We start from the raw sequence: 27,512 nt of genomic DNA, 5'->3' as shown, positions 1-27,512 counted from the left end.
ACGAAGCCCAGTTTTGCAGGGTGGCAACATTCCACTATTGTGCTACCTTGCACGCGCCGCAACGGCATTCAGAAGCAAATAAAACGATTTTCATGAATTTTAATTGTCGGCAATTAATTTATTATTAGCATCTAAACTGTTTATGCGTCGATGTGCCCCGCTAATTTACGTTCGTTTTGTTTGCGCGACGGGGCGGAAACGGCTGCTGCAGGATAAATAGTATCAAGGCTCGATGCAATCACGAACTCCGGTTGTTGTAGTCGTAATTAGTGTTTTAGTAAATGCGTTCCTACTTTGATGTTGTGCAGGATGTTGTCGGGTTGAGTGCTGTGCCGAGTTGGATAAATGGTTGGATGAATTTAAAGCATATTTCCTCGACATCTGGTTGGATTAACGATTTTGACAAAAAGCACGAAAGTATGTGTTTAAAAGCTAATAGTTTTATTTTTAGTATGTTTGCTTTTGCCACTCAGAAATATGATTCGAAGTTTGCAAATTGTTTAAGAATAGTTATTTATTTCTTTATTTTAGGCTGTGAATTTTGATCTTTTATTCAGAAACTAATTTGTTCAAAATGTATCCGAAATACATGGGATTAGTACTTAACACGCAAGATACATACTCATGCATTTGGTAACATTAGCCAGTATGTTAAGAACTTTAAGGAGGGAACCCCTTCGCTCAAACAAATGTTCGTCTCGAGAAGTTAGATTTATTGTGGGTTCAGATAAGTGAGGCAATCTGGGAAATACAAGCGCACGAGGACTTCACGGAACCTGAAGGTTTTCAGAGGGAGCAGTTGGAGATGGCGAACCGCTACTTCGATGCGAAATCGTTTCTGACGGAGAAAGTGGGAGATGTTCAGAATAATTCCGTCCAGAACCAGTCGACTCGACCTGGAGATGTCAATCTACGTGGTGGTATGGATCACGTTCGCCTACCTCAAATCCAGCTGCAGAGTTTCGACGGGAACATCGACGACTGGCTCAGCTTCAGGGATCTCTACACGTCTCTGATTTACGAGAAGCCAGACCTACCCGATGTGGAGAAATTCCACTACCTCAAGGGGTGCTTAGCAGGCGAATCTAAGGCACTAGTAGATCCGCTAAAGATCACCAGGGACAACTAGCAGGTTGCTTGGCAGTCGTTGCTAAAACCCTACAACAACAACAAGCTTTTATGGAAGAAGCAAGTGCAGGCTCTCTTCAAGCTGCCGTCCCTCATCACGGAGTCAATCGCGGATCTCCACAGGCTGGTCGATGGGTTTGATCGTGTGATTCTGACCCTGGATCAGATCATCCTACCAGCCGAATACAAAGATCTGTTGCTGGTCGAACATCTAAGCTCTCGTCTCGACCCGAGCACACGACGAGGATGGAAGGAGCACTCGTCGACGAAGGATCAGGACACCATGAAGGTCTTGCTGGAGTTCCTGCAAGTTCATGCAATGGAGTTCCGAAGAATTCATATTCTCGAAGCTTTACCAGCGAAGGTGGAGTCGAAAGTTGTTGAGCAGTCGCCACAACGTAGAAATAAGCTATTTGCACCGAAGGTCAGCAACAGTGCCGTACAGTCGTACAACGCGAAGTGTCCCTCATGTGCAGAGATCCATGGCCTTCACATGTGTCCATCGTTTCTAAGAATGACGCTATCTAGTCGGGAGTCCTTCTTGCGAGAAGCATCCCTCTGTCGCAATTGCCTCAAACGTGATCATATAGCTCGGTAGTGCACGTCGAGGTTCTCTTGTCGGTATTGTAGGGGTCGACACCATTCACTGCTGTGCTTTAAAGGAGGAGAACGAAAGTGTAGCCAAGGTTCACCGAGGAGATCGACTTCAGGAGGAAGTCCGCAACAGGGTAGCACAAATACAAATTCCAGGGCAGCGAACGCATTAGCTGTTGAACCCACTTCTTCCAACGCGGTGCCGTGTGTTTCATACCGAACTCTCATGGCTACAGCTGCCGTAGTAATAGAGGACGACGTGGGTCGTCGATATCCAGCACGAGCACTCCAGGATTCAGGGTCAGAGTGCAACTTTATCACCGCTAATCTATGCCAGGCGATGAATGTTTCCATACAGAAAGCCAACATCTCGATTCAGGGCATCGGGGAATCCGGAATAAAGGCATCGCACAAGATAAAAGCTCCAGGGCAGCAGGGACTATGTCCAAGGGCTTGACGATCCCTCCCCAGGCCATCTGCGAGTTGTGGCGCCTGCCTAGGATGTGGTGAGGTTTGACAGTGGGCCCTGTTAAACCTCTATAAAAAGCTGCATGAACCCGCAAGTAGGCTCCGCCAAAGCGACCGTGTGCCGCTCAAAGCGCACAAGCCCAAGTCCTGGTGTTAGGTGGGACGCTAAACAGCCCTGACACGACGGCCCTCCGACGAGACAGGAGGTTTGCGCAGGCCCAATAAGCCACCTTTCAAAACAACTATTACGAACGACATAGAAGATAACACGACTCGATACAATCGGCAACGACCTAGGCGACGAATAAAGGATCACGATTGGAAGCTTGGAACATGGAACTGCAAGTCGCTAGGCTTCGCAGGTTGCGACAGGATAATCTAAGATGAATTACATCCCCGCAACTTCGATGTCGTGGCGCTGCAGGAGATTTGCTGGACAGGACAGAAAGTGTGGAAAAGCGGGAATCAAGCGGCTACCTTTTACCAAAGCTGTGGCACCACCAACGAGCCGGGAACCGGCTTCATAGTGCTGGGAAAGATGCGCCAACGGGTGACTGGGTGGCAACCAATCAACGCAAGGATGTGCAAGCTGAGGATAAAGGGCCGTTTCTTCAACTATAGCATCATCAACGTACACTGCCCACACGAAGGGAGATCCGACGACGAGAAAGAAGCGTTCTATGCTCAGCTGGATCAGACATACGATGGATACCCACTGCGGGACGTCAAAATCGTCGTCGGTGACATGAACGCTCAGGTAGGAAGGGAGGAAATGTATAGACCGGTCATCGGACCGGATAGTCTGCATACCGTATCGAACGACAACGGCAAACGATGCATAGACTTTGCAGCCTCCCGCGGAATGGTAGTCCGAAGCACTTTCTTCCCCCGCAAGAATATCCACACGGCCACATAGAAATCACCTAATCAAGTAACGGAAAACCAAATCGACCACGTTCTAATCACTGGTAAATTCTACTCCGACATCACGAACGTACGCACTTACCGCAGTGCGAATATTGAATCCGACCACTACCTCGTTGCAGTATGTCTGCGCTTAAAACTCTCAACGGTGATCAACACGCGTCGGAGTAGTCCGCCGCGGCTAAACATTGGGCGACTACAAGACGGTAGACTAGCCCAAGACTACGCGCAGCAGCTGGAAGTGGCACTCCCAACGGAAGAGCAGCTTGGCGCAGCATCTCTTGAAAATGGCTGGAGAGATATTCGATCCGCCATTGGAAGCACCGCAACCGCTGCACTAGGCACGGTGGCTCCGGATCAGAGAAACGACTGGTATGACGGCGAATGTGAGCAGTTAGTTGAGAAGAAGAATGCAGCGTGGGCGAGATTGCTGCACACCGCACGAGGGCGAACGAGGCACGATACAAACGGGCGCGTAACAGACAAAACTCGATTTTCCGGAGGAAAAAGCGCCAGCAGGAAGATCGAGACCGTGAAGAGACGGAGGAACTGTACCGCGCTAATAACGCACGAAAGTTCTATGAGAAGTTGAACCGTTCACGTAAGGGCCACGTGCCACAGCCCGATATGTGTAAGGACATAAACGGGAACCTTCTTACAAACAAGCGTGAGGTGATCCAAAGATGGTGGCAGCACTACTAAGAGCACCTGAATGACGATATAGCAGACAACGGTGGTGGTATGGTAATGAACCTAGGAGCACGCGCGCAGGACATGCGACTTCCGGCTCAGATTCTCCAGGAAATCCAGGAAGAGATCGGCCGGCTGAAAAACAACAAAGCCCCTGGAGTTGACAAACTACCAGGAGAGCTGTTTAAACACAGTGGTGACGCACTGGCTAGAGTGCTGCACTGGGTGATTACCAAGGTTTGGGAGGATGAGGTTCTGCCGCAGGAGTGGATGGAAGGTGTCATGTGTCCCATCTACAAAAAGGGCGATAAGCTGGATTGTAGCAACTACCGCGCAATCACATAGCTGAACGCCGCCTACAAGGTACTCTCCCATATTTTATGCCGCCGACTAACACCAATTGCAAGAGAGTTCGTGGGGCAGTACCAGGCGGGATTTATGGGTGAACGCTCTACCACAGACCAGGTGTTCGCCATACGTCAGGTATTGCAGAAATGCCGCGAATACAACGTGCACACATATCATCGACTTCAAAGCCACATATAATACAATCGATCGGGACCAGCTATGGCAGCTAATGCACGAAAACGGATTTCCGGATAAACTGATACGGTTGATCAAGGCGACGATGGATCGGGTGATGTGCGTAGTTCGAGTTTCAGGGGCATTCTCGAGTCCCTTCGAAACCCGCAGAGGGTTACGGCAAGGTGATGGTCTTTCGTGTCTGCTATTCAACATTGCTTTGGAGGGAGTAATACGAAGAGCAGGGATTAACACGAGTGGTATATTTTTCAATAAGTCCGTCCAGCTATTTGGCTTCGCCGACGACATAGATATTATGGCACGTAACTTTGAGAAGATGGAGGAAGCCTACATCAGACTGAAGAGGGAAGCTAAGCGGATCGGACTAGTCATCAACACGTCGAAGTCAAAGTACATGTTAGAAAGAGGTTCAAGAGACAACAATGCGAGCCACCCACCGCGAGTTTGCATCGGTGGTGACGAAATCGAGGTGGTAGAAGAATTTGTGTACTTGGGTTCACTGGTGACTGCCGAAAATGATACAAACAGAGATATTCGGAGACGCATAGTGGCTGGAAATCGTACGTACTTTGGACTCCGCAAAACGATCCGATCAAATAGAGTTCGTCGCCGTACCAAACTGACAATCTACAAAACGATCATTAGACCGGTAATCCTCTACGGACACGAGACCTGGACGATGCTCGTGGAGGACCAACGTGCACTTAGAGTTTTCGAAAGGAAGGTGCTGCGTATCATCTATGGTGGGGTGCGGACGATACGTGGAGGAGGCGAATGAACCACGAGTTGCATCAGCTGTCGGGAGAACCATCCATCGTTAAAATTACTTCGGAATCTACCTCAGGAGTTCTTCTGGTGTTCAAAACTTCCTCCGGGAATTCTTCGAATCATTCATTTTGAAATATATTCATGAATTCCTTTTAAACATTCTCCGGAAATACCTTCCGAAACTCCTTTAGAAATATCTACGGAAAATATTGTGGTAACTCTTTCGGATATTCCTTTGGGGTTTAAAATCAGGATCAGGTTCAACAGAAGTTCCTTTAGAAATTCTCCAGCAAATCTTTCAGATCTTCGTGCTGGAAATTACTTAGGATATTCCTCAGTTTTTTCAGCAACTTTTTCATAAATTTCTTTGGAAATTTCTCTGGAATTTTCTTCAGAATTTCCTGAATTTCTTTAAACATTTCTGAGGAAATTCCAGCGATAATGCCAGCGGAAAATCCTTCGGAGAACTCTATCGATTTTTTAGGAATTCTTTTGAGAAACAGATTGGAAATACTATTTGGAATTTCTAGGGAAATCCCTTTACGAAATCTTTGACGTTGAAAATTCCTTCAAAAATTTCTAGAAGAATACATCCAACAAAATATCGGATATAATTCAGGTAGTTTGTATGGTTTTATGGAAGAAAAGAATTCCTAAAGGAATCTCTGAAAAAATATCAAAGGAACTTCCGATGAAAAATCCTACATTTCTCTAGACTTTTAATCAGGCCCCATCGTGCCCTAGTTTAAATCCACTAAGGGGCCATCCATAAAGTACGTCTTGCATGTAGGGGGAAGGGGGAGTCCAGAGCAGCGTGACGATTCATACAAAAAAATTAGAAGTTTAATACAAAAAGTGTGACAAGGGGGGGAGAGTGGGTTGAAAATCGCCAATCTTTGCGTGACGTATGGATGTTTCCTAAAGATCACGGATAATCAATAAATGAATATTCATGCAAACGAAAAGCAAACCTTGTTTCCTATGCCTCTTGCCTTGTTATTTCCTGTGCTTTATATAGATATAAAATGAAGAATTCAATTCTGTGGGTCATTTTGAAAGAAAAAGACGTTTCACACTGCTAGCAGGGCCTTAAATAAAAAAAATATATTCGCCCATAAAGTACATGATAATACAACATTTAAGTAGTGTAAAATAAGGATGATTATTCGTGTTTCGATATAACGTAAAATTGGATATAACGTACAACTTCAAAATAAATATGTACGTTATATCGTTTACCTGTAGCATGTGCCATTAGTTTGTTCTTATCCATAGCATAGCTTGATATTTAAATGATATTTCGCTGCAAATTTTGATATTTTTGCCAGTTCTTTTACCTTATATATCAATCAAGTCCATATCATGTTTTGTTATTCTGTTCATGGCTTCTGACCGGGAGCTTCTGGCGCAACATCCAACCTTATTTTATTACCTCAAACCATACAGCCACATTTCGCTGCATTGATTAAAAAAGCGAAATCGATCAATGCAGTTACGCCCTCATGGTACTAAGTGCGAGATTTGCAATAAATGGATTAAATACCTATATGTATTGTGATAACATACTGTTTTTAAACACCTAATTGTGATAAGATCTGATTCAGTCCATTTCAATTGACTTCTATGAAATTGACATAAGTTGTATGATTATTCATTACACATCAGAAATATTGATTATTCAAATTTTGGATTATGACATTAAAGCAGTTCCATTAATCGCAAATAATCCGAAAATTAAATAATGATACAAACTGAAAATAAGTGTGTCGTTTATTTCTACAAATCAATATAGTTGCTATGTAAACGAACCTCACTCGTGCTCGAATTTCAGAATTTAAAGCTCGCACAGTACGTACTGTACTAGAAGGCTGAATCCACAAACACCTCTACCTCAGTTGTATTTTCCTGCACAATCATAACATCCGGTTGCGCTAATGTGCACACAATGGCATTAATTAAAACCATTGTGATTTAAATTTCTGAAATTGATTTTGTATGTCTACCATCATCCATAATTTGTCAGAAATGAATGTGTGCTATATTCCATGGCCGAACTGATGCCGCCGGGTTGGAGTTTAATTATCGATCTTACGATAAAGTTATTGCGTGATTTGGTATTATGGAGAACAATACCCATCAATGTTTTAGTAGCAACAGTGCGCGAGTAGTGTGTGCTATTCATATTAATTTCGCTTATCTTCAACATTTACAATTTAGAGAGCACAAGGTCTAACATGATAACAAAAATTCTCAAAGGAATCAATTCTTTTACATTCATGCCGTATAATTAAAATATCGGACATCCAATTTTGAAAATTTAAAATTACTTAAGGTGAAGGTGGGTTGAGTACCAAAACAAAGCTTTGAGAGTATTGGTACAATAAAAACTGTCATATACTGTAGTAGTATTGGTATCGTATTTATAAAAAAACAAAAAATATTAGTAGGGTGGTTCAAAAAACGACCCAGCACCACCACGCTCACTCGATTCCGTCCCATGCTCCGAGTGTCCTCCAAAAACCGATTTGAACAAAAACTGGTTGAGCGCAAGCCGGTTCAAGTTTGTATGAAAACTAGTATGGGATACTAAACCTTTTATTACACTTTTATTGCGCGATTGTGTAGACTAGACTAGACTAGAAGTATCTGCCCCTGGTGCGATAGAGATCACAGACAAATTCTGGGTATTTTGTTGAATTGCACGTTTCACTGATGCCTTCTGAGAAGCCTAATGATCATGCTAAAGATTCGCTACCTCGCTTAAAATCGACTCCCAACTATTCTATATGGATTGTCCATGGAGTTGAAGCTCTTGAATATTTCCTCCAGTCATATGGTCTCCCCCCTCGCCATCGCCCAATGACGGAGTGCCAGAATCAGAATAATGTTAAATTCAACCTCGCCATATCAATTGTCATACAAACCTGAAACGACCTGTACACGGTAAGCCTCTAACCAAACCAGCCCAAACCATCGGATAACACCCAAATTATAAATCATAATCGACTGAGCGTGGCGGAGCAAAATTATTTTTTGAACCACCCTATTTACTAGTTTGCTGCTGCCGGTGCCGTTGTTTACATTCGCTCCGCGATCAGTTTTAAATCGTTTTTTTCGGGCAAAATTAGCAGTTAATATTAAGTTTTCGGTTTAAACAAGTGACTGATTTCGAAAAGTTATGTTTAATTTGCATTCCATCAACATTTCGGGCTGCTCATGTGAGTAGAAGTGAGTAAAAACTTGATTTTTTCAGTGCCCTTTGAGAAAAAGTGAAGTGCAGTGATGAACCCACCAAATCGCGAACGGCTAATAAATCGGCACGAAACTGCTGATTTATGATATTATTCGAGCTGAAATGCATAAGACTCTTTGGATAAACATGTTCATTATCACGGGAAGTGAATTAATATGCTGTGAACAGGTTAGTAATTTGAATATTAAACTTTTGTTCGATGCTGTTCGAAGCATTCGAATGCTGGTGGGAGAGGGGTGCGGGAAGTGTGGAGTTGACCCGTGGAAGGTCCGGTTCCATCTTGACTGCCATCGTGGTACTCTTCCAACTATGTCCTTAATGTGACTGTTTATTTTTCTGAAAAACGTTGTTTGAACCCGTCACTGACATAATAATAGCTCATTTTGCAAACCCTTCTGGTTTCCAAAATATGTTCAACATTTTGTTGGGCTCTATAAATTGGTTAACGTTTTAAGATGAATTAAAAAAAAAGCATTTCGTGAAACTTCTGATATCTCAGCTTTACCTTAATTTGATAACATATCTAATATTTGACATTTTTCCTTTGCATAAGTTTCGTAGCAAACTACGAGAGAAGCAGTCTCCCCTTTTAGGGAATTCGACGAGTTCAAATTTCTTTCTAATATAGATTTTGCAAGCCCCTCAATTAAAATTAATGATTCAGTGGACACATTTAGCAAATTTTGATTCATTCTCCAATATGCTCAGGTGCTTCTCAATTCAATTGAAGTTAATAGTTCGTTTCATGTGCAATTACTGGCCGTCAAGTGAAATCGCCCATCCAGAGCCAAATTTCACGCAATTATCTGGAATCCAATTATTGGATTCCAAGCGCTTACCGCGTGCATTACCAGGCGAACTCAGCGCATCCCCGACCGAACGTGTGATGTGGTACCGGGCCCGTATTTTCAGCGTGGCAATGCAAGGGCCCCCATGTTGTCAGCGTCGTGGTCACCACGGGAACCCATTTCCAAACTGCAAACTTCCGTACACGTTCCGCATATATCGGCATCCCACTGCTACAACCATCGGATATGCACACGGTAACTACCAGATCCGATTAATAGCCGTTGCAGAAAAAATAAAAATCGAACATCAAATAAAATACATTCCGTATATATCGATTCAACGCTAATTGGTAATGTTGTTAACCTTGTTACGGAATTCACACGCTGGTATGCTTCAACAATAGCAACAGTCAGCGTGGTGTATCCCTTGCAAAAAGCGAAAACCTATTGCAATCCTCGTGGTTGTCAGTTGGTTGATTTCGGATTAACACTACGGGACCGCAGAGAAGAGTTGATAAAGTATCGAATCTGGAATTGAGTTCAGGCATTTTTTCAGCTTACTTTTGGAAACAATAAGGTACCTTGAAATCCAACGAATAAATTGATTTCACATGCAAAGAAACGGATTTTTCAACCAGAATATTTGGGAACATCATGTGGACTCACAGATTTCTCAGCCCCAGGGCCCTCTTCTGGCTAAACCTGATCGTAGCGAAAATGTATAAGAAATGTTTGAGTGAAGAGATCTTGATGCGCCAACTAGTCTTGAAATCGTATCGAGTATCAAAGGTCTAGTACTTTGACGTAAACTACCTCTAAAGGAAGACTCGGATACAGGGTGTAAAATGAAAATTTCCAAATTCGAAATCTAAATTTTTATTCTACACCCTGTATCCGAGTCTTCCCCTTAGACGTTGTTTACGTCAAAAAGTACCCCTACCTCCACACTCTTCCCATTTTCTTAATGACTCTAACAAAAAACCACCAACCCCCCTACACCGGCTATTTTGCTTGTTTCATAAAGGAGATTTATACCGTCACCGTCACTGCTCGTTTTCAAATCCACTTTTATCATGACTGTCATATCCTAACGTAACTATCAAATCTAGACTCTTGCCTCCAATTCTATCATGGACATGTACCTACGTCTAAGTTTAGAAGAGATTAGCATTTGCGTATCAAAGGATTCTTGTAAGAAAACGAGCAAATCAACCATTTCTCGGTGAAAATCTGTGCCAGAGAGCATCCACTGCTTGCAAGAATGAGTTAAAATTGCCTGGATTCCCTGACGACATGCAATAAAATTAGAATAATTTTGAAAAGCGCAATTATAATTCCGATAAAAATAACATTAAGTTATGAAATTCGAAATATTTCTATCTCTGTAGATAATAAAGTGTAATTGTAGCTAGTTCAATTTAAGTCGTTTGCTTTCGTTTTTGGAAATAATCCATATTTGTGGATTGGAAATTCAGAAAAAAAAATCTATCGGAAACCAAGCTGCCCGATATCCGGTATTTCTTCCAAAATCCACAACTATTTCTCACGCTCAAATACCACAGGGAACTATGACTATTTCTGGGCTTTGTGAACGACGACAAGCTTATTGCAACTTGCTTCATTTTATGGATGCAAGGGATACAAGCCACTGTATCTAATTGAATACAATCACCTTCCTGTTATTTTGGTTTTAATGATTCCTAAAATATTAAAATGACCTCTATTTGCTGATACACAACGGAACTAGTCAGTAAACTTTTCGGAACTAGTCAGCGGAAGTTTTTATTAAATAAAGCAATGTAACGCAATGTGAAACCGACATTTAACCACTGACTCGTAAACGTCTCATCCCATAATCCTAATAAAAACTTTATTTCTCTGCTATTTACCATCATCTGACAATGCCTGCTCTTGTATTCCAATATGACACAAAAACATATTCATGAGCCCATCAAGAAGCGTATTCATCCAATCCGTGATTTTCGATTGCGTCATTAATTCCGTAACAAAACCAACTGTGCTACAGCCAGGTCTATCCGAACACACTGGCAGAGAAAACTCCACGCATTAAAACAATATCGTCAATTTGCTCCCAACTATGAAGCAATCAAAAATGAAAACTATGTATCGAAATGGGACATAAAATTCATTTCAAATTGGAAATTGATGGCCATCCTCATACTCTGCTCCTCCAGCAGCAGCAGCTCTCGTTGTCACCTGAACATGCCGACCCAGGCTTGCGGTTGGATGACAATATGTTCGATTCGCTTCCATCGCAAAAATCATTCTCTCGATATGGGTACCGTGGTGTTTTAAATTATGGGTCAAATGGGGTTTTAGATTGCACACATCAGATCTTTCAGAGGCTTTCATTGTGAAGGACCGAACATGTTGGCGGTACTGAAAATTGTAATACTTTTTTATTGTCCGGATGTGACGGCATTTCAGTTACTACAGTTGATGACCTATGGTAATCCGAATAGGTCCTACTGCAGTATGTGATGAAGAGGGCGGACACAGTGGCAGATTTAGAACTGATAAATTATCGCTTATGAATTGTAAAACATAAACAATGTGTATGTATGCGAATGGCAACGAGTGTAATCGGAACCAATTGAGCATTAATTTTGAATTCGAACTGAAAAAGTTATTTCTATAAAAGCGGTAGATGTTCGATATCTGTACATATTTTTCAATTACATATTGATTCCCATGAACGTTACCGTTGTGACATTTATTTGATGCATTGTAAGAAAACCGAAAGGCATAAGATCTGCTGTTGGCGAATTCAATTCTAGGTCCGGCCAAAGATCTTGTCGAGTGAGGACATTGGAGGTGGGTGAAAGAGCTTACATTTATGACTAAAATAGTCTTCTTCCACTAAAAAACTAGCTTATTCACTTCTCATTAGACGAGTTTTTTTCAATTTCATTTCATTCCCCCATTTGTTTGTACCTTTTTAGACCTCAACAGTAAGGCCGTCTTCATTTACGCTTCCAAATTTATGTTGATTCCGGGTTTTGATGTATCATTAATGGAGCTCAGCATTCGAGATCCAGTTGTGAGGCCACCAGGCCCGATTTATAAAACATAGACATCGGTTAATGAATACTTCAGTGTGATCTCTGCTGATTCACACTAAGGCGTGTAACACACATATTTCACGTTTGAATCGAATATTCGAAATTTGTTGCGGTGATGAATCTGATTAGATCTCCACATATTTGCGCGAGCTTACGCGCAAAACCAGCCCTAGCCTTCTTGAGTATTTCTCATATATCAATCATGTCGAGATTTGCTTGCTACTATCAGAGAGTTGTGTCTATCTTCCTTCGATTTAGCATAACTATGCACAGAACCAGAAAAACAATGTACAGTAACAAGATGCTCTGATAGTTGTCAGATACCTACATCAGATTCTCTTTTATTGATACGCTAAGACGCATTGAAGCCACTTGGCCGGAAAAGTAGCGATAACCCAGATATTGTTGAATAGTTAATGCATCATTTGTGTTGAAAGCAGCATCGCTGCTAATAAGCGATCAACCTGACTTAACTGTATGCGATAACTGGCGAGGCATTATGTTGCTATGCACCGTTCTCAAAGTTCTATGCAAAGTTATTCTATCCCGGATTCAGGAGAAGATCGGTGCGACTCTCCGGCGGCAGCAGACCGGAAGATCCTGTGTGACCATATTGTCACGCTCCGTATCATTTTGGAGCAGGTCAACGATTTCCAAGAGTCCCTTTACTTGGTATTCAATGGCTTCGACAAAGCTTTCGAGCGTCTCAATCAAGAGAATATGTGGCGCTCCCTGAGACGCAAGAGGGTCCATGAGAAAATCATCAGCCCCATCGAGGCACAGTACGAGGCCTTCCCGTGTAGAGCACTGCAAAATGGGATCTTGTCCGAACCTATCCGGGTCGTAGCTGGTGTGAGGTGTGATGTATTCTATCACCGTTATTGTTCCTGATCATAATCGACGAGATTCTGGTAGGTGCCATTGAATGTGAAACAAACCGCGGACTGCTATGGCAGTCTATAGCCATGGAGCGCCTGAACGATTTCGATTTGGCTGATGACGTTGCACTTCTCGCTCAACGGCACTCTTATTTGCAGAGTAAGCTCAACGACCTTGCCGAGCACTCCTCAGGTTTAACAGTCATCAACGTCAATAAAACCAAATTGTTGGATGTAAACACGGTGACCCCTGTAGAGGGGGGAACTTTCTCACTTCTAATAAAACACAAGCGTCGGTTGTCAAGTAGTACCTTCGAATGAATCTTTATTATACGCCTACTACATCTCTCCTTTACTTTAATAGTTTCAAATTGTAACAATTTATATACTAATTAATTTTATTACATTTATATATAAAGTAATCATTCAAGTATTGGGGCTTCCTTGTTACACGCATTTTCGAGCTTCTTGGTGGTCTAGCAGATGGTTCCTCACGGGACTTGATTTCTACCTGGTGTGGTTTCTTCACCGGTGTCGTTTCTTGCTGTGTGACAAGTTCATCAAAAACTATTACAGGTTGTTCGAGCTTGAAAAATGGGCTGCTACAGGTTAACCGTTTTGTATGATTCATATACCTCCCAAGTAACATTCTCACAGCTCTTTGGCATTCGATGTTATTTATTGAGGTTTTATTACTGCAACAGTCATGCTCTTCAGTTTAGGAAAAGCATTTAACACCCATGCAGTATGATCCAGATTCTAGCAGTTTTCAAAGCATTTTGAATCAGCTTTTAAAATCCGAATACTACATTATTTTAAATATGAATTTATTAGGGCACTCAATGCTTTGATTAAACCATTCAGGGTAATAACAATAAAGTTATTTGATGTTTGTATTTTTTGCCATGATGAAATACTTCTTAAAATCATTTTGTAACTATGAATGTTACTTTCGAACAAAAAATGGTACAATTGGCATTTGTGATTGCTACATAAAGAATCTTATAAAACAGGTAAAATACAAGCAAAGCATTTCTGATTGAATGAAAAAAAAATGTTGGAAGTGAAGTGGTAAATAAGAGCTGAAAACATCATTTTTACCAAAGATATAGCCTTATCATCATCTCATACTGCTTGCTTACTCACAACATGCATTCTTACACATTTATAGCTGCATCAATCATCTGGAAAGCGAAATATGCTTTTCCGAAATCGCGAGTTGACAAATTGGAATGAGGCTTATGGATGAAATAAGACGGTCCATAGACCCGCCGACAGTCACTTGAAACCGTACACTTTTCATTAATGGTGGCACAGAAATGTGCATTATTGTCTCCGATCGATAAAATGCCGTCACAAGCGATAACCAGACGAGTAATTTATTTTCTACTTACGGTTTCAAATGATCAATCGCAATTCCGATTTGTAACTAGCATCCATGCCGTTTGTTTATGACTTTTTTCTTTAAATGTTTGAACTGTCAAAATTTGTCTTATGATGGCCATCATATATGTTGAAAAATGACCAACCAACATTTATAACAGTCAGTCGATCTAGTACATAAGCAATTCAGCACGTAAATCAGCTTCATAAATTTAACATCTGAACATTTTGATTTTATAGTTGATTTCATCGAAGCAACATAATTCAAGCAAATGGATCTCGAAAAATCGTCTCCGGTTACATCGCCATATTTTTTTCACTACCATCAGTAGGGATTTTAAATCGAAATATGTACTTATACAACACTACAGCCATAGTTATATACAATATGTTATAGACGAATCAGCAACGAACAATAAAATAAATAAATAATGCATTTTTAGCAAAAAAGTGAAAAATAAACATATTCTTTTTTCGAAAAATAATTGTTAAAACGGGGTTTACTGAGAGCGCATTAGTTATATCAGGGTTTCACACCATATTACACAATAAATCTTATTCGGCACTAAAAATGTATGTACCATACACCAACTCTGATCTAATTATTTTTTATCGATTAAAAAGAATATTTCATCAGAATATTTGATTATGGCATTTTACGGTTTCATATACAATCTTTAATTTATTTTTTAGAGACTGAACGTATTTTATTACTCCTTGTGATTGTTTCAATAAAGCCTTTTCAAGATAATTTCGCTGGCATCGAGATAAAGTGGCTTAGAAAAGGTTTTAAATTATGCTTATTTTATTTTATAATAGTTTGAAAATGGATTTCGAAAGGTTTTTAATGCCGAGTTCCTGTTCATGTTTTATTGATATTTCGATCTTGAAGTCCGTCTTTTATTTACCCTTCAAAACCATTGCAAGGGTGGGCCAACTAGGCAGATACTACTCTTCAAGAGGTTTTGATGTAAGCGCTGAAGAAGAAAATGCCTCGACTAGAGTTTTATTTTTGTGGAATTAAAATACTCTTGTAGTAAATCATAAAACTAAAAATGTTACTTGGGCTGTCGTATTCGATGTTGGTTTGTAGATTTTTCACGATGAGGCGGGATCCATTCTTTTGCATAACTAAGTAAGGCTGTGGATCAAAAGTAGGTGTTAGTTTGCTTCGTTTCACAAAGTTCTTCACTATTACATGGTCTCCCACATCAATTGCTGAATTCTTCCCTTCTCCCTCCATGCGTGGTCTGTTTCTCTGAGCTTTACGTATTTTTCTTCGGTTTGTGTTGATGCTTGGGATAGTTTATCCTTCAGGTTACGGCCGAACATTAATTTTGCTGGAGTTTCATCTATAGTAGAGTGTGGTGTATTTCAGTAAGCCAACAAAAAATCAGTCATGGGAAGTATCAATTTGAAAAAGATACTTTTATACACATATCGTACAGGAAAGTAAAGAAAAAATGCATGAATTTTTACTATTTAAATAATTTTCAATAATACGCATGTCCAATCCCTAATAGCAACAAACTCAAAGTCAGAATCTTGCGAGCAAATTTCACTTTTCAACGTTATTATATCAATTCTTGTCAACCACTTACGGACGGCCGCCGCTCGGACCAATACTGACGCTATCATATTTCAGTCTAAAAGTCTTTCGAGAAAATTCACTGGATGCGAATTTGCTACAGTCACAGTGTAGCCTTTTACCAAATATACTTACCATCCGTTTATCAACTCCCGATGAACACTTTGGTTAAGTTAGTGACAAGCTAATAAAATAATTATTTATTATTACTTTTTATTGAGAAACAATGATCTCACACTCTGAAAATACTTAATAAATTTACAACTATGAAACATTTTTAATCTATTTATTCATCTGTTTATCCACAAAATTATTTGAAATATCCCTTGTCACTATTTAACTCACATTTCAAGGATTGTTTTTCTGAGTGAATCATGGTAGGATATGAACACAACAAAATACAACAGCCGTGCATAAACCAACACAATCGCACTCAAATCTATATAGAATGTGGCAGAAATCCAGCTGAAATTCGACAGTAGGACAGTAAAACCTAAATGAAAATGTTGAGTAAAGACGGGTTCATGAAACTAACGAGGCAGATTTTAAATGCGCTAAAAATCGGAATTTGGTTGACTGCAAACTAGCTATTCAGTTTGCAGTCAACCAAATTGGTCACACGGTTTAAACATATAGGTACGAAAGTAGCATGAGAATACTTCAAGTACTTCTGGGGGAATTCGTGAATGAATCAAATTGATTTTGATATACATCATTATAGGATACCGCACTATTATTGGCCATATTAACTCAATTTTCAAGGAATATTATCAAATTGAAATGTATTTTCATCATATATGAAAGGCATTAAGAGGAAAGCTATAAGAAGTGCTTTATATAACAAATAATGCAATTTGGTTGGGACTGCGCTTTGGAAAATGTTTGCGCAATTTGAATATGAGTATTTATTCTGCTTCGTCGACTATTTTTTATTAATTTTTCCTTACGGTGAAAACATGGATACAAACCCATAGATATAAAACTGAAATTCTAACTCAAAAAGAATATTGATGCATTTAAATGAACGGCACTAGAAATATTTGTTTTGGAATCAATATTATCATAAAATATATTAATTCTTCTTCTTATTGGCATTACATCCCCACACTGGGACAGAGCCGCCTCGTAGCTTAGTGTTCATTAAGCACTTCCACAGTTATTAACTACGAGGTTTCTAAGCCAGGTTACCATTTTTGCATTCGTATATCATGAGGCTAACACGATGATACTTTTATGCCCAGGGAAGTCGAGATAATTTCCAATCCGAAAATTGCCTAGACCGGCACCGGGAATCGAACCCAGCCACCCTCAGCATGGTCTTGCTTTGTAGCCGCGCGTCTTACCGCACGGCTAAAGAGGGCCCTCAACGTATCCATAACAGCACCGGTAAGTTTTAGGTTGGAAGTCGATCGCTGTAGAAGTAGATCCATAGAATCCGAGGCTGATTGCGAGCGATTCTCAGGCAAACGACAGAAGGAACACAGCCAACAAGCACCGGGACAGTCGCGAATTGTTTTTGCTATCGAGTTATTCACATTAGCACATTTGCAGTGGAAGCTCTTAGCACAGAGTTCGCAGTTTATTTTTTGACTGCGAGAGCCGGAGGAACCAAAACAATGGTCCGCATCACACTTGCTGTTTCTGGTCATGTTGCACCCGCGCGTCGAACAAAGCAGAAAAAGCAAAACAAACGAAAAAGCCAGACGATGGCAACAGAGCGTTAATGATTAACCAAGTACTACGAATGATTAAATTAGCAATGATTTGTTTCAGAAACATATGATTATTGATTATGATTATTGATTAAATATAATTTCACTTTGATTAATGATTAACGATTAACGATTAAATCACATTTTCAACGATTAAAGATTTGTGATTAATGATTAAATCGTGTTTTGCAGCAAATAATGATTGAAGATTAACGATTGAATCAGATAGCCCAATGATTAATGAATGATGAATAATGAATAAATAACTTCAACCAATGATTAACGAATAATGAATAATGATTAAATCTTGAACAATGATTAATGAATAATGAATAATGATTAAATCTTTAACAATGATTAATGAATAATGAATAATGATTAAAACGTTAGCAATTAATAATGAATATTGAATAATGATTAAATCGCTCTTTCAACAATTTACGTAACGCGTTAGAAACGAATAATGGATAATGATTAATGATCAAAGCACTCGTTTCAACGATCGTTACCAACGATTCTTGAATTATGATAATGAATAAACTGATTATCAATGATTTTATTTTTTTTACGTTTTGTCGAATCTTCGCTTTTGCATAATATCATTATCCTATTTAGACCGTTGAATAGGGCTCCTTCTTCTCGGGTTCACCCCCCCCCCCGGAACATTGCCAATTTGCAACCCTTCAATGCACTCCCATGAATGCCGAGTTCTTGTGGGAGCTAATGACTGCTAACCAACGTTAGTGGATGCGTACATGAATTCCAGTTTCTACGTGTGTCAATGGGTACAAATGAGTGGTACTGAGCGCTATGATTTCCATAAGTGCTATTAGTTTCTGTGTCAATGCATAACAGATTATTGCGAATTAGTCTTTAAGAATTGCAATAACATTCTTTGCGTAATCCGCAAATATTCGAAAAGTTCATACAGACATTCAGTAATGGCAGCTACGTAACTGGAATTGGACATGATGACAATGCGTGGGACCTACAGCTCCAGCAGCCTTGCGAGCGAAGACGTAAGATTGCCAGTCCGGCGATGGCGAGTTCGATTCTCAGTCCGGCCTAGGATGTTTTCGGGTTGGAAGCATTCTCGACTCCCTGGGCATAGTTTATCCATTGTAGTTGGCACAAAAAACATACTCATGCAATGGCGAGCATATAAAAGCTTTCAATTAATAACTGAGGAAATGCTAATAGAATGCTAAGTAGAGAACCATCCAGTTGGAATGTAGAGCCATTGAAGAAGAAGAAGACCATGCGTATGGCGTGTACTGATAGCTTCGATTGCCGTTGGTACAAGTTTGTTAGTTCCTGTGAAAGCCAATGTGTTTCCATTCCTGTCAATGAGGGTCCATGAATGATACAAAGTGCCCCTGATTTCCGATGAGTTCACGTGAGTGTCAATCTGTACCTTTCAAGATTATAAATAAGGAAGCTGAGAAAAAGAAGTGTCTTAATTAAAGAGATGCATGTATTTGTGTTTTGGGTTTCAAGTATTTATTTAGGCATAAAATCAATTTGTTACAACATTGTTTACATGTTAACGAAAAAAGTAAGATTTAATTTAATCTTCTACGTTTCCTTGCGCATTGCACTTCAGCAAGGCCAGACTTTCAATCTGTTTGTCATTGAGCGTTTGCCTGCGAGGAGATAGAATAAGCTTTCCGTAAGAAAACAAGCGTTCCGACCCAGCTTGAGACGGTAGTAGGGTGTTGAACCGAAGGAAGACTTGTTTAACCGATGGGAACTTTTCCAGTGTTTGGAGTTCTCCACTCTCTTCGTTCAAAAAGCCATGCAGTTCGATGCTCAATTCTGAATCGGAGGTTGATGTCGATGGAATCTTATTATATAAAAACTGCAACCGTCGGTGCTGCAGCATTGAACTCTGTGCAGCGATGGGTTCTTCGTGAGGTACCTTTAACTTGCTGCAAACTTCCTTCTGCATATAGTTGAAAAGCATATCTTGGCACATTTTTCTCTTATCCGCATCCTGAATCCACAAAAGCTTATGCGCTGGATGTGAAACCGCCGCTACAATATAGTTTTCAGATGATTCGAAATTCAACTCGTCTCCATATCTGGATTCCAGAGACCCAAGGACCTGATCCTTTAGAATTGATAAGTGAGTAGTATGAATTTCTTTAAGCAGCTGCTGAACGAGGATTAGCGAAGGTAGGAAGTCGCCAAGAAAAACGCTGTCACTTTGCAGATCATCGATTGCATTCGCAATTGGCTCCATAATAATAAGATACTCTTTCAAAAGTGTTCTATGATAATCGCTCAGCCTGTTAATATCCGGGAATGTTTTGTACAGTGAGTCTAGCTTATCGAACATCTGCACTACTCTTTCGATAGCACGGAACATGCTGTTCCATCTTGTGTCGATTGGCTTGATGAAAAGTTTTCCACAGACTTGTTGAACTTTCTCACGTTGTTTTGGATAAGCACAAAGCTTCCAAAGTTCGCTGCTATAGGACAGTGCCTTATTTAAAGCTTGGACGGAAGATGTTTTATTGGAGGAGAGCAGCTTTCCAACATCAGCGGACGCAATTCTATGTAAGGTGTGGGGTACGCATTTGAAATGAGGAGGAAGTTTTCTTTGGCGTGTATCTGCTTCCAAACCTTCAAGGACGCCATCGTCAATATTGACGATGGTTAATTCTGCTTCATTATCATCCTTATTATCAGCATCAATGTAGTAATCTCTGAATTGTGATCCATAAACCTCAAAAGCTTTGATGAAATTGCTACCTCCATCCGTAACGACTCCCACAACTTTATCTAGAGGAATTTCGTATTTGTCCATCAGATTCAAGAGCACATCACGGATGCGGTCATATGTATGTGCGCCATCAAATCTTTGAAGTGCAATTACATATGACTTTCGTTTCAACCCTCGGTCACCTGGTGCTATGCAACTGATAGTGGCGCCTAAGTAATTGCGACCTGCGCCAGACCAAGCATCACATGTTACGCAGATGAATTTAGTGTTGAAGATTACCTTTTTCATGCTAATCACAAATTCAGCAACTCTGGAAAGACAAGAGAGTTCATTTCCAAGAGATATAGAAACTGAATATGATCTGCTTAAAAATAGAAACAGAAACAATAGAAACTAGAGATGCTGCTTATTCCGTATACATCTGTTCATTACATTAGGATTTCAAAAAAGCTAGTTATATTTCGAAGAAAATATTAGCGTTTGAATAAAGTTTGACCTTAAATTTGAAATTGAATCCTTACACAGTTATATTTCGGCTATACAGTCGTAATCTGTCGTTCAACGCATAGTTTGAGATTTTTTTTGTAATCTCATGAATTAGAAAAAGAATCTTGAAATTAGGACTAAAAGATCATTGTGAGAATCTTATAATTTCCCAAAAGATTCTACGGGACTTTTTTTCTGAATTCGCACAGAAGTCTCAGGAGTTATCACGGTAAATTTTTCAAAATTCTCACGGTAAAGTTGTCGAAATTTCACACAAAAAAAAAACTAATAAGAATTTCCAAAAGGTAATTTTTCAGAATTTTCACAGAAATTGTTCGAAATTTCCACGAGAGATTCTGCTAAATTTCTACGCTAATTTCTTCTGAGTTTCCACAGGACACGAAGTTATTCAGTGTTTCCATAAGTATTTGCTCGGAATCTCCAAGGAAAGTTTTCCGGTAGACCCACATCAATTCTTCACCAAATTTTTACCGTTTATACCACGGAATTACAACATAAAATTGTTTGAAATTTAAACGAAAATTCTACTCAAATTTCACAAAAGTCTGAATTTAAACAGGAAGTTGTTCAGAATTTCTAAACACTTCATTGGATTTCAAAATGAAATTCCTCCAAATTTTTACGGAAAATTTCGATAAAATTTTTTTTTTCGAAAAATCTAAAGAATTATCAATTTTATCTAATCTAAACGCAAAATTCCAACGAGAAATTGCGCGGAGTTTGAAGGGGAATTCTTCCATGTTTAAATGGTAATGTTTAAGAAAATGAATTGAGACATTGTAAGAGAATTTCTCTAAAAGATCTCAGAAATTTCCACTGGATGTTTTCCGAAACATACATTCGAAATCAATTAAAACTTAAAATGTATAGATGAGTGGCGTAACAGATTTTAAACAATGGCGCGCCGTTACAAAAATGTCAGCGGCGACTTTATGCCAAAAACGGTGGCACACATCCTTTACTGGGAATGTCCTTGCAAATGCTTAGGAAAAAGATGGACATCTGCTTAATAAAGATGATACAGGTAATATTAGATTTGTTACCTTGAAAGATATTTAGTATACCTACTATAAACTATAGTTGTAAAGGTTTACAATGTTATTTTATGTATACTTTACAGTCAAACCTCCATGAGTCGATGTTCCATGACTCGATATCGACTCATGGAAGCAAATTATGCCATATTAAAAAATATTTTCTAGGCTACTCTGATGGTCCCTTCAAACAGTTTCACAAGGATTTCCTATTCCACATCTCGATATTTCCATGAGTCGATGGTCCCTTCAATATCGACTTATGGAGGTTTGACTGTATTATAGTGGTTTTTATTTACGTAATAAATTCATCACTGAGTAGAACATGAAACACAGATAATTGAAGATTGAAAAGAAAAGCCTACACCTCCTGTTGTAGAAGCAGTAGCAACTAAACCACCCAACTCGTCTCCAGAACTTCCATTCGAAACAAATATAAAATATAAAAATATGGCCATAGAACAATTATTAGAATTTTAAAATTTGAAGGAGAATCATCAAACATTTAATTAAACTCTTTTTTTTTTTTGAAAAAAATCGGAAACACTCAAATAGATTTTAAGAAGTGTGATGATCGAGGCATTCCGCTATATAGGTATTAATAAGAGAACTATAAATTCTGAACAAATATCTTCTTGAGAATCAAAGGAACAATTATCGTGATTGATATTGTTGCTCGGAGACCTACGACGAAGTATACTGTACAATCACAATCTAACAAAGCTCACATTTGCATCCTCTTAATCACCACGGCAGTAATGTTTGCAATATTTATTATTTTAAGAGAATAGCCTGGAATTGAATCACCGACCTCTTGAGTATAAAGCATAAATCTACTACTACTACGTAAAGAGCATAAAACTACTTCATCGTAATCTATACACTTTGATGTAATTAGTTTACGAAACAGAACAACCATCGCGCTGTGCTAATTATCACAGTGATACAGAATGGCTCACTGATAAAGATCTTGCATTAGAGGAGTGTGATTCTAAGCTGCTATGATTCTGTGAACTGGGAGTTGATTTGAACTCATCTAGACTAACAGATATTTTAGTAATTGAACTCAAGGTTTATACTCTCTTAATCGGTTTTCTCAATGACCAATAGTGCACGTGCTACTGGTCGCGGATCGAAAGTGTGGAATGGAAGCTGAAGTATAATTTGGCTGAATTTATTAAATAAAGAACCTTTAATAATCAGTCAGTTCTCCTTAGTCACCGATTGTGCTGCCAGAGATTGAATTCAAAGCGAAATGATAAAATCTTTCACTTATCATCTCTGTATACACTCACGATATGTAGCACACCATGAGAGATGTTTTTCGCAAGCAGTTGCGACAATGAACTGATTCGGTGGATAATACTCCATGAAAAATTCCTTTTTAAAAAAAGCTGCAATTATGGGGGCACCAGTGATGCATTTCAATGTGTTTTACACAGCTGTGTGAAGAAAGATCCTTGATGGAAAATGAGCGAAAACGAATCGTTTTATCATAGCGTGTGCTTAATTATTATTTGGTAGATAAGTTACAAAACAACGAGGACCGCATGAAGTGCTGGTTTTTAACCAGGAAAACTTTTGCACTCTGCTGTTGGATTAGTTTTTAAAGCCGCTAGAAATGGAAAAAATATGAAGTTAAATGCCCATGAATTGATGAAAAAGATCGTTGATTTGTTTTAGAATCCTCTGGCGAATTTTTTTTTAAATGGTTTTCAGCACCAAAAAAGTAAAATAACAATCTTGCATGTGAAATAGTTCATTTTCAAGCCAGCATTTAATTACAGCGGCCTAAATTAAGATAAATTTAGTGGCCCCTTTTATAGAAATGGTAGACACTTCCCGGATAAAAAATACAATAGGGTGTTGCAATAAAATATAATAAAAATACAAAAAAATGTATAGATGAACATTCAATTCTATTGTTTTTATATCATACTAATTAAATTGCCATATGTCGTTCAAATAGACGTGCAATAAATTCTAATATATTAGCAAATATTCATGGTTTACCAAAACTTGAATATCTCAGTCCCATTATAATATTTTTGCAATTTGTTTTCACGAAAACTTTTCTTGTAAAAAATATTTTTTGGGTAATGGTTGACAATGTACGATAAAAAAATACGGACACGAGGTGATTTTTTGCGAAAATTATCGAAAAAATGTCCTTTATGATATTTAAATGGTTCTAGAGGTCATATCATAGTATAATACCAACCGTATTATCATCTAGGATACTTATTATGGTCCACATAAAAATAAAAAAATAATAATCGATCAAAAAAGTGATTTGATTCTGGCGAAAATAATCAATATATGACATTAAGTGCAAAAAAAAGTATGGAAAAAGCATAGTTAATGAATAATAACTTATTACAACGATAACAGATAGTCTTGTTACCAGCTAAGGTCTTCATCGCGAAAATTGAATCATAATCGTACACATGTAGGACTACAGTATGAAACGAAATAATTAATTGTGACCAATGTTAGTAAGTACATTGTACATACGTGACAAGATTTTAGATGAATTTGGGCAATAACATCACATTTGTTACATTTGTTAATTATTTCATCACATTTGTTATCTAAAAATACAGACTATAATGACCAGTAGACTGATTATTTATGGTTAAGGAGTTAAAAGAATTTCGTTGTTGGACTTTTGTTAACATTGGTTAGACTACAAAAACTTGTAACATCAGACATCATTGCATCGCATATAATTAAAATATCCCGACGAAATACACAATTGTCCAAAATATTTTTATAACGAAAAAATATGAGGGATGCTCTAAAGTCAATGTGTTTTATTCTCACAAACTATTTGATGTGAATATAATCAGAAATATCTTGTAACATCATTATTTAAGAAATGTAATTTGAAGAAGGCAATATTAAAAAGAATAAGAATAAGAATAAAAAGGTTGTGCATTCGTTTGAAAACTAAGTTCGTCTTCTTGTCCACCTTATTCCATTTCAATTATTTTTCAAGAGTGCCAAAGAAATCAAAAGACTGTCAAAATAATTGGTGGAATTAAATGGAGAGTACTTAACTCGTCTTAGACGGATGAAATAGTTCGATTTCAATCCAGGTTTCATGATCATAAAATTTGTCAAAGTGCATCACTCATATGAACTTGAAACCACTTGTGCTAATAAGGCTCCAATAAGGCTCAAATTTTTGGAGGACACTCAGCACATGAAACAAAATCAAATGAGCGTGGTGGAGCAAAATCGATTATACAGGATTATTTTGTGATAAACTGTGCGGTTTAATTTTAAAGTTTTTTTTCTCATGCGGATAAAGATCTTGATAGGATTCTGGATAAAAGAACTGCTCTAACGTTTGTTCATAAATATTGAAATACTAGCTGTTCAAAGTGGCCAGCCATTTTACTCCAGGACACAGATAAAGATTCGGCATTAAAACAATTTGATAAATGTAAATATATGTAATATCAATATGTGTATTTGTGTTTATATCGTAAAACGACTTACCTTTGATCCAAATAGCCAACCAGTTTCTCATATGACAAGATTGGAGAATCCAGTTTTTTGCCTTGCAGTCCGTTTACAAGCTTCTTGAAAGAGAGTTTTCGCACTGTTGTCAAAGGAAGTATACCATCGATTATGTAATCTGTTACGAGAGTATCGGCCTTAGATTCCGCGGCTTTGCTGGATGAGGTACAACTTATTGTTGGAAAGTTTAACGTCGATTGTAATTTCTCTTGGCACGTCGAGTGTTTTGGTTTGGACTGTACCTTCTTTTTCGGAGCTGCTAAATACTCGTTCAAACATTCTTCATGCCCTTTTTCCTGAAATAGACATGAGAAATGGTACTATTAAAAATATTGAAAAAAAAAAAGAAAACAATTGATTCAAATTAAGTCGAAAGGAAATCAGCTAAAAGTTGGAATTGATTTTATATGGAAACTAGGCATTTTGTTATTCGTTATTTATGTTATATGTTATCATGCAAAATCAGAAAAACTCTACTGACGGGCATGTAAAAACTATTTAGGAAAAATTTGTTATTAAAAAGAAATTTGAAGGAAATTATTATACAAAAGAATTTAGGCCGATACAAATATTTAAATACAATTATGTTTCTCCCCCCTCTCGGTTTTTTCGCCCAAAAAAATATTTTGAGGGGGCAACAAAAAAAAAATCGGGCAATTTTGATGATTTTTAAAACATTCTTTAACAAACCCGAGGAGTTTTAATGATTTTTTCCATTTTAATATTTATTTTGTTTATTCCTCCCTCTTGACCTTTCGGAGACCAGTAGGACATAATTTAAATTAAATATTTGTAACGGTCATCAGAAATTCAAAATAATATTGTTCACTTACGGGTATTTATTCAAAAGAACGTATGTGATTTTGTGAACAAAGAGTCAAACGTCGATTTATTCAACCTGATAGCACTCTCACGTAATCTATCTCCATAATCAAGTAGGGGAAGGCTTCCGCTACCTGTTGGTGGCGTTGCAAGGGAATATCATCAGATTGGACAAAGCGACGTTTGAACTTTTGTTTATAATACCACATATGCCTTTTTGAAAAAGTACACCTACGAGAATTTTACTGTCCATGTGTGGATGGAAATTAAAGTGCAATCACACACACACACTTACACAGTACCTGTTATATTTGGACTTATTTTTTTGAGCTTTTGTTTCACTTTTGCTGTGGACTGATTTTCACGCTTACCTTCAAGTGCGATAAATAATTAGTCGATTGCTTCGCCGTTCCTTTCACAATTTTCCCACACTTGAGGCATTTCGCCTCCACCTTTCTTCCACCTTCTACTTTAAGGATTTTGAAAAACTTCTCCCCATCTAAAATTCTACTAAATTCACTCGCTGATTCTTCAGCCATTTCCATGAATTCAAATCACTCACTAACTGAAACACACGATTTTCGCGAGCAAAGGAAAAACATAGCACACCCGATGACACTTTGAGCTGAACTGACTGGCTTCGAATCACACGACACGTTCTCTAGAGACAGAGCAATGTATTGCGAAACAAACACATAGAGCTTGCTGATCAATCATCTTTCTCTTTCGAGCACATAGAAATAGATTTGTTTCCATCGAAAAACTATTCCCGTTGAAACAAATCCTATCCTTTTATGTGCGCTTGCCATTAGGACACATACTCACATACCATATCGATTTTTTATATATACAATGGTATAAACGCAAAAACCACCTACAAACTACACACGTATAAAATATAGGGTAAATTACTCATAGTGAAGACCTTCTCGGCAGTGAACTCTCTAGATTTGATCACACTTTATTTATATAGTAATTTATGTTTACGTCCTATCAAATTCTTCCGGGAAAAGTCAACTTACATTCTGACGAATGTTCTTATGCTTTTTTATGTTGTGAAGTGTTAATAATTGTAAAATGTTTGAGGGGTATACAAGGG

At 38.5% G+C, this 27,512-nt stretch overlaps 1 protein-coding gene across 2 annotated transcripts; it reads right to left on the bottom strand.

Annotated features, from left to right (window-relative positions):
- Nucleotides 1-19,292: 19,292 nt before the first annotated feature.
- LOC134206649 (uncharacterized) lies at nt 19,293-27,019 on the bottom strand. Of its 2 annotated transcripts, XM_062682383.1 has the most exons (4): nt 26,785-27,019; nt 25,717-25,887; nt 25,571-25,653; nt 19,293-20,835 (listed from the first exon to the last, which is right to left on the bottom strand). In XM_062682383.1, the coding sequence occupies exons 1-4, from the start codon at nt 26,956-26,958 to the stop codon at nt 19,368-19,370; spliced, it is 1,896 nt and encodes a 631-aa protein (XP_062538367.1). In that variant the 5' UTR covers nt 26,959-27,019; the 3' UTR covers nt 19,293-19,367. The 2 variants fall into 2 exon arrangements, with proteins under 2 accessions (XP_062538367.1, XP_062538362.1); XM_062682378.1 differs by having other exon boundaries at nt 25,571-25,887.
- Nucleotides 27,020-27,512: the final 493 nt, after the last annotated feature.

The sequence above is a fragment of the Armigeres subalbatus genome, chromosome 1 (genome assembly GCF_024139115.2).
Source record: "Armigeres subalbatus isolate Guangzhou_Male chromosome 1, GZ_Asu_2, whole genome shotgun sequence".
NCBI lineage: Eukaryota > Metazoa > Arthropoda > Insecta > Diptera > Culicidae > Armigeres > Armigeres subalbatus.
Note: the sequence above shows the minus strand (reverse complement) of the source record. Positions and strands in the feature narration are given on the sequence as shown.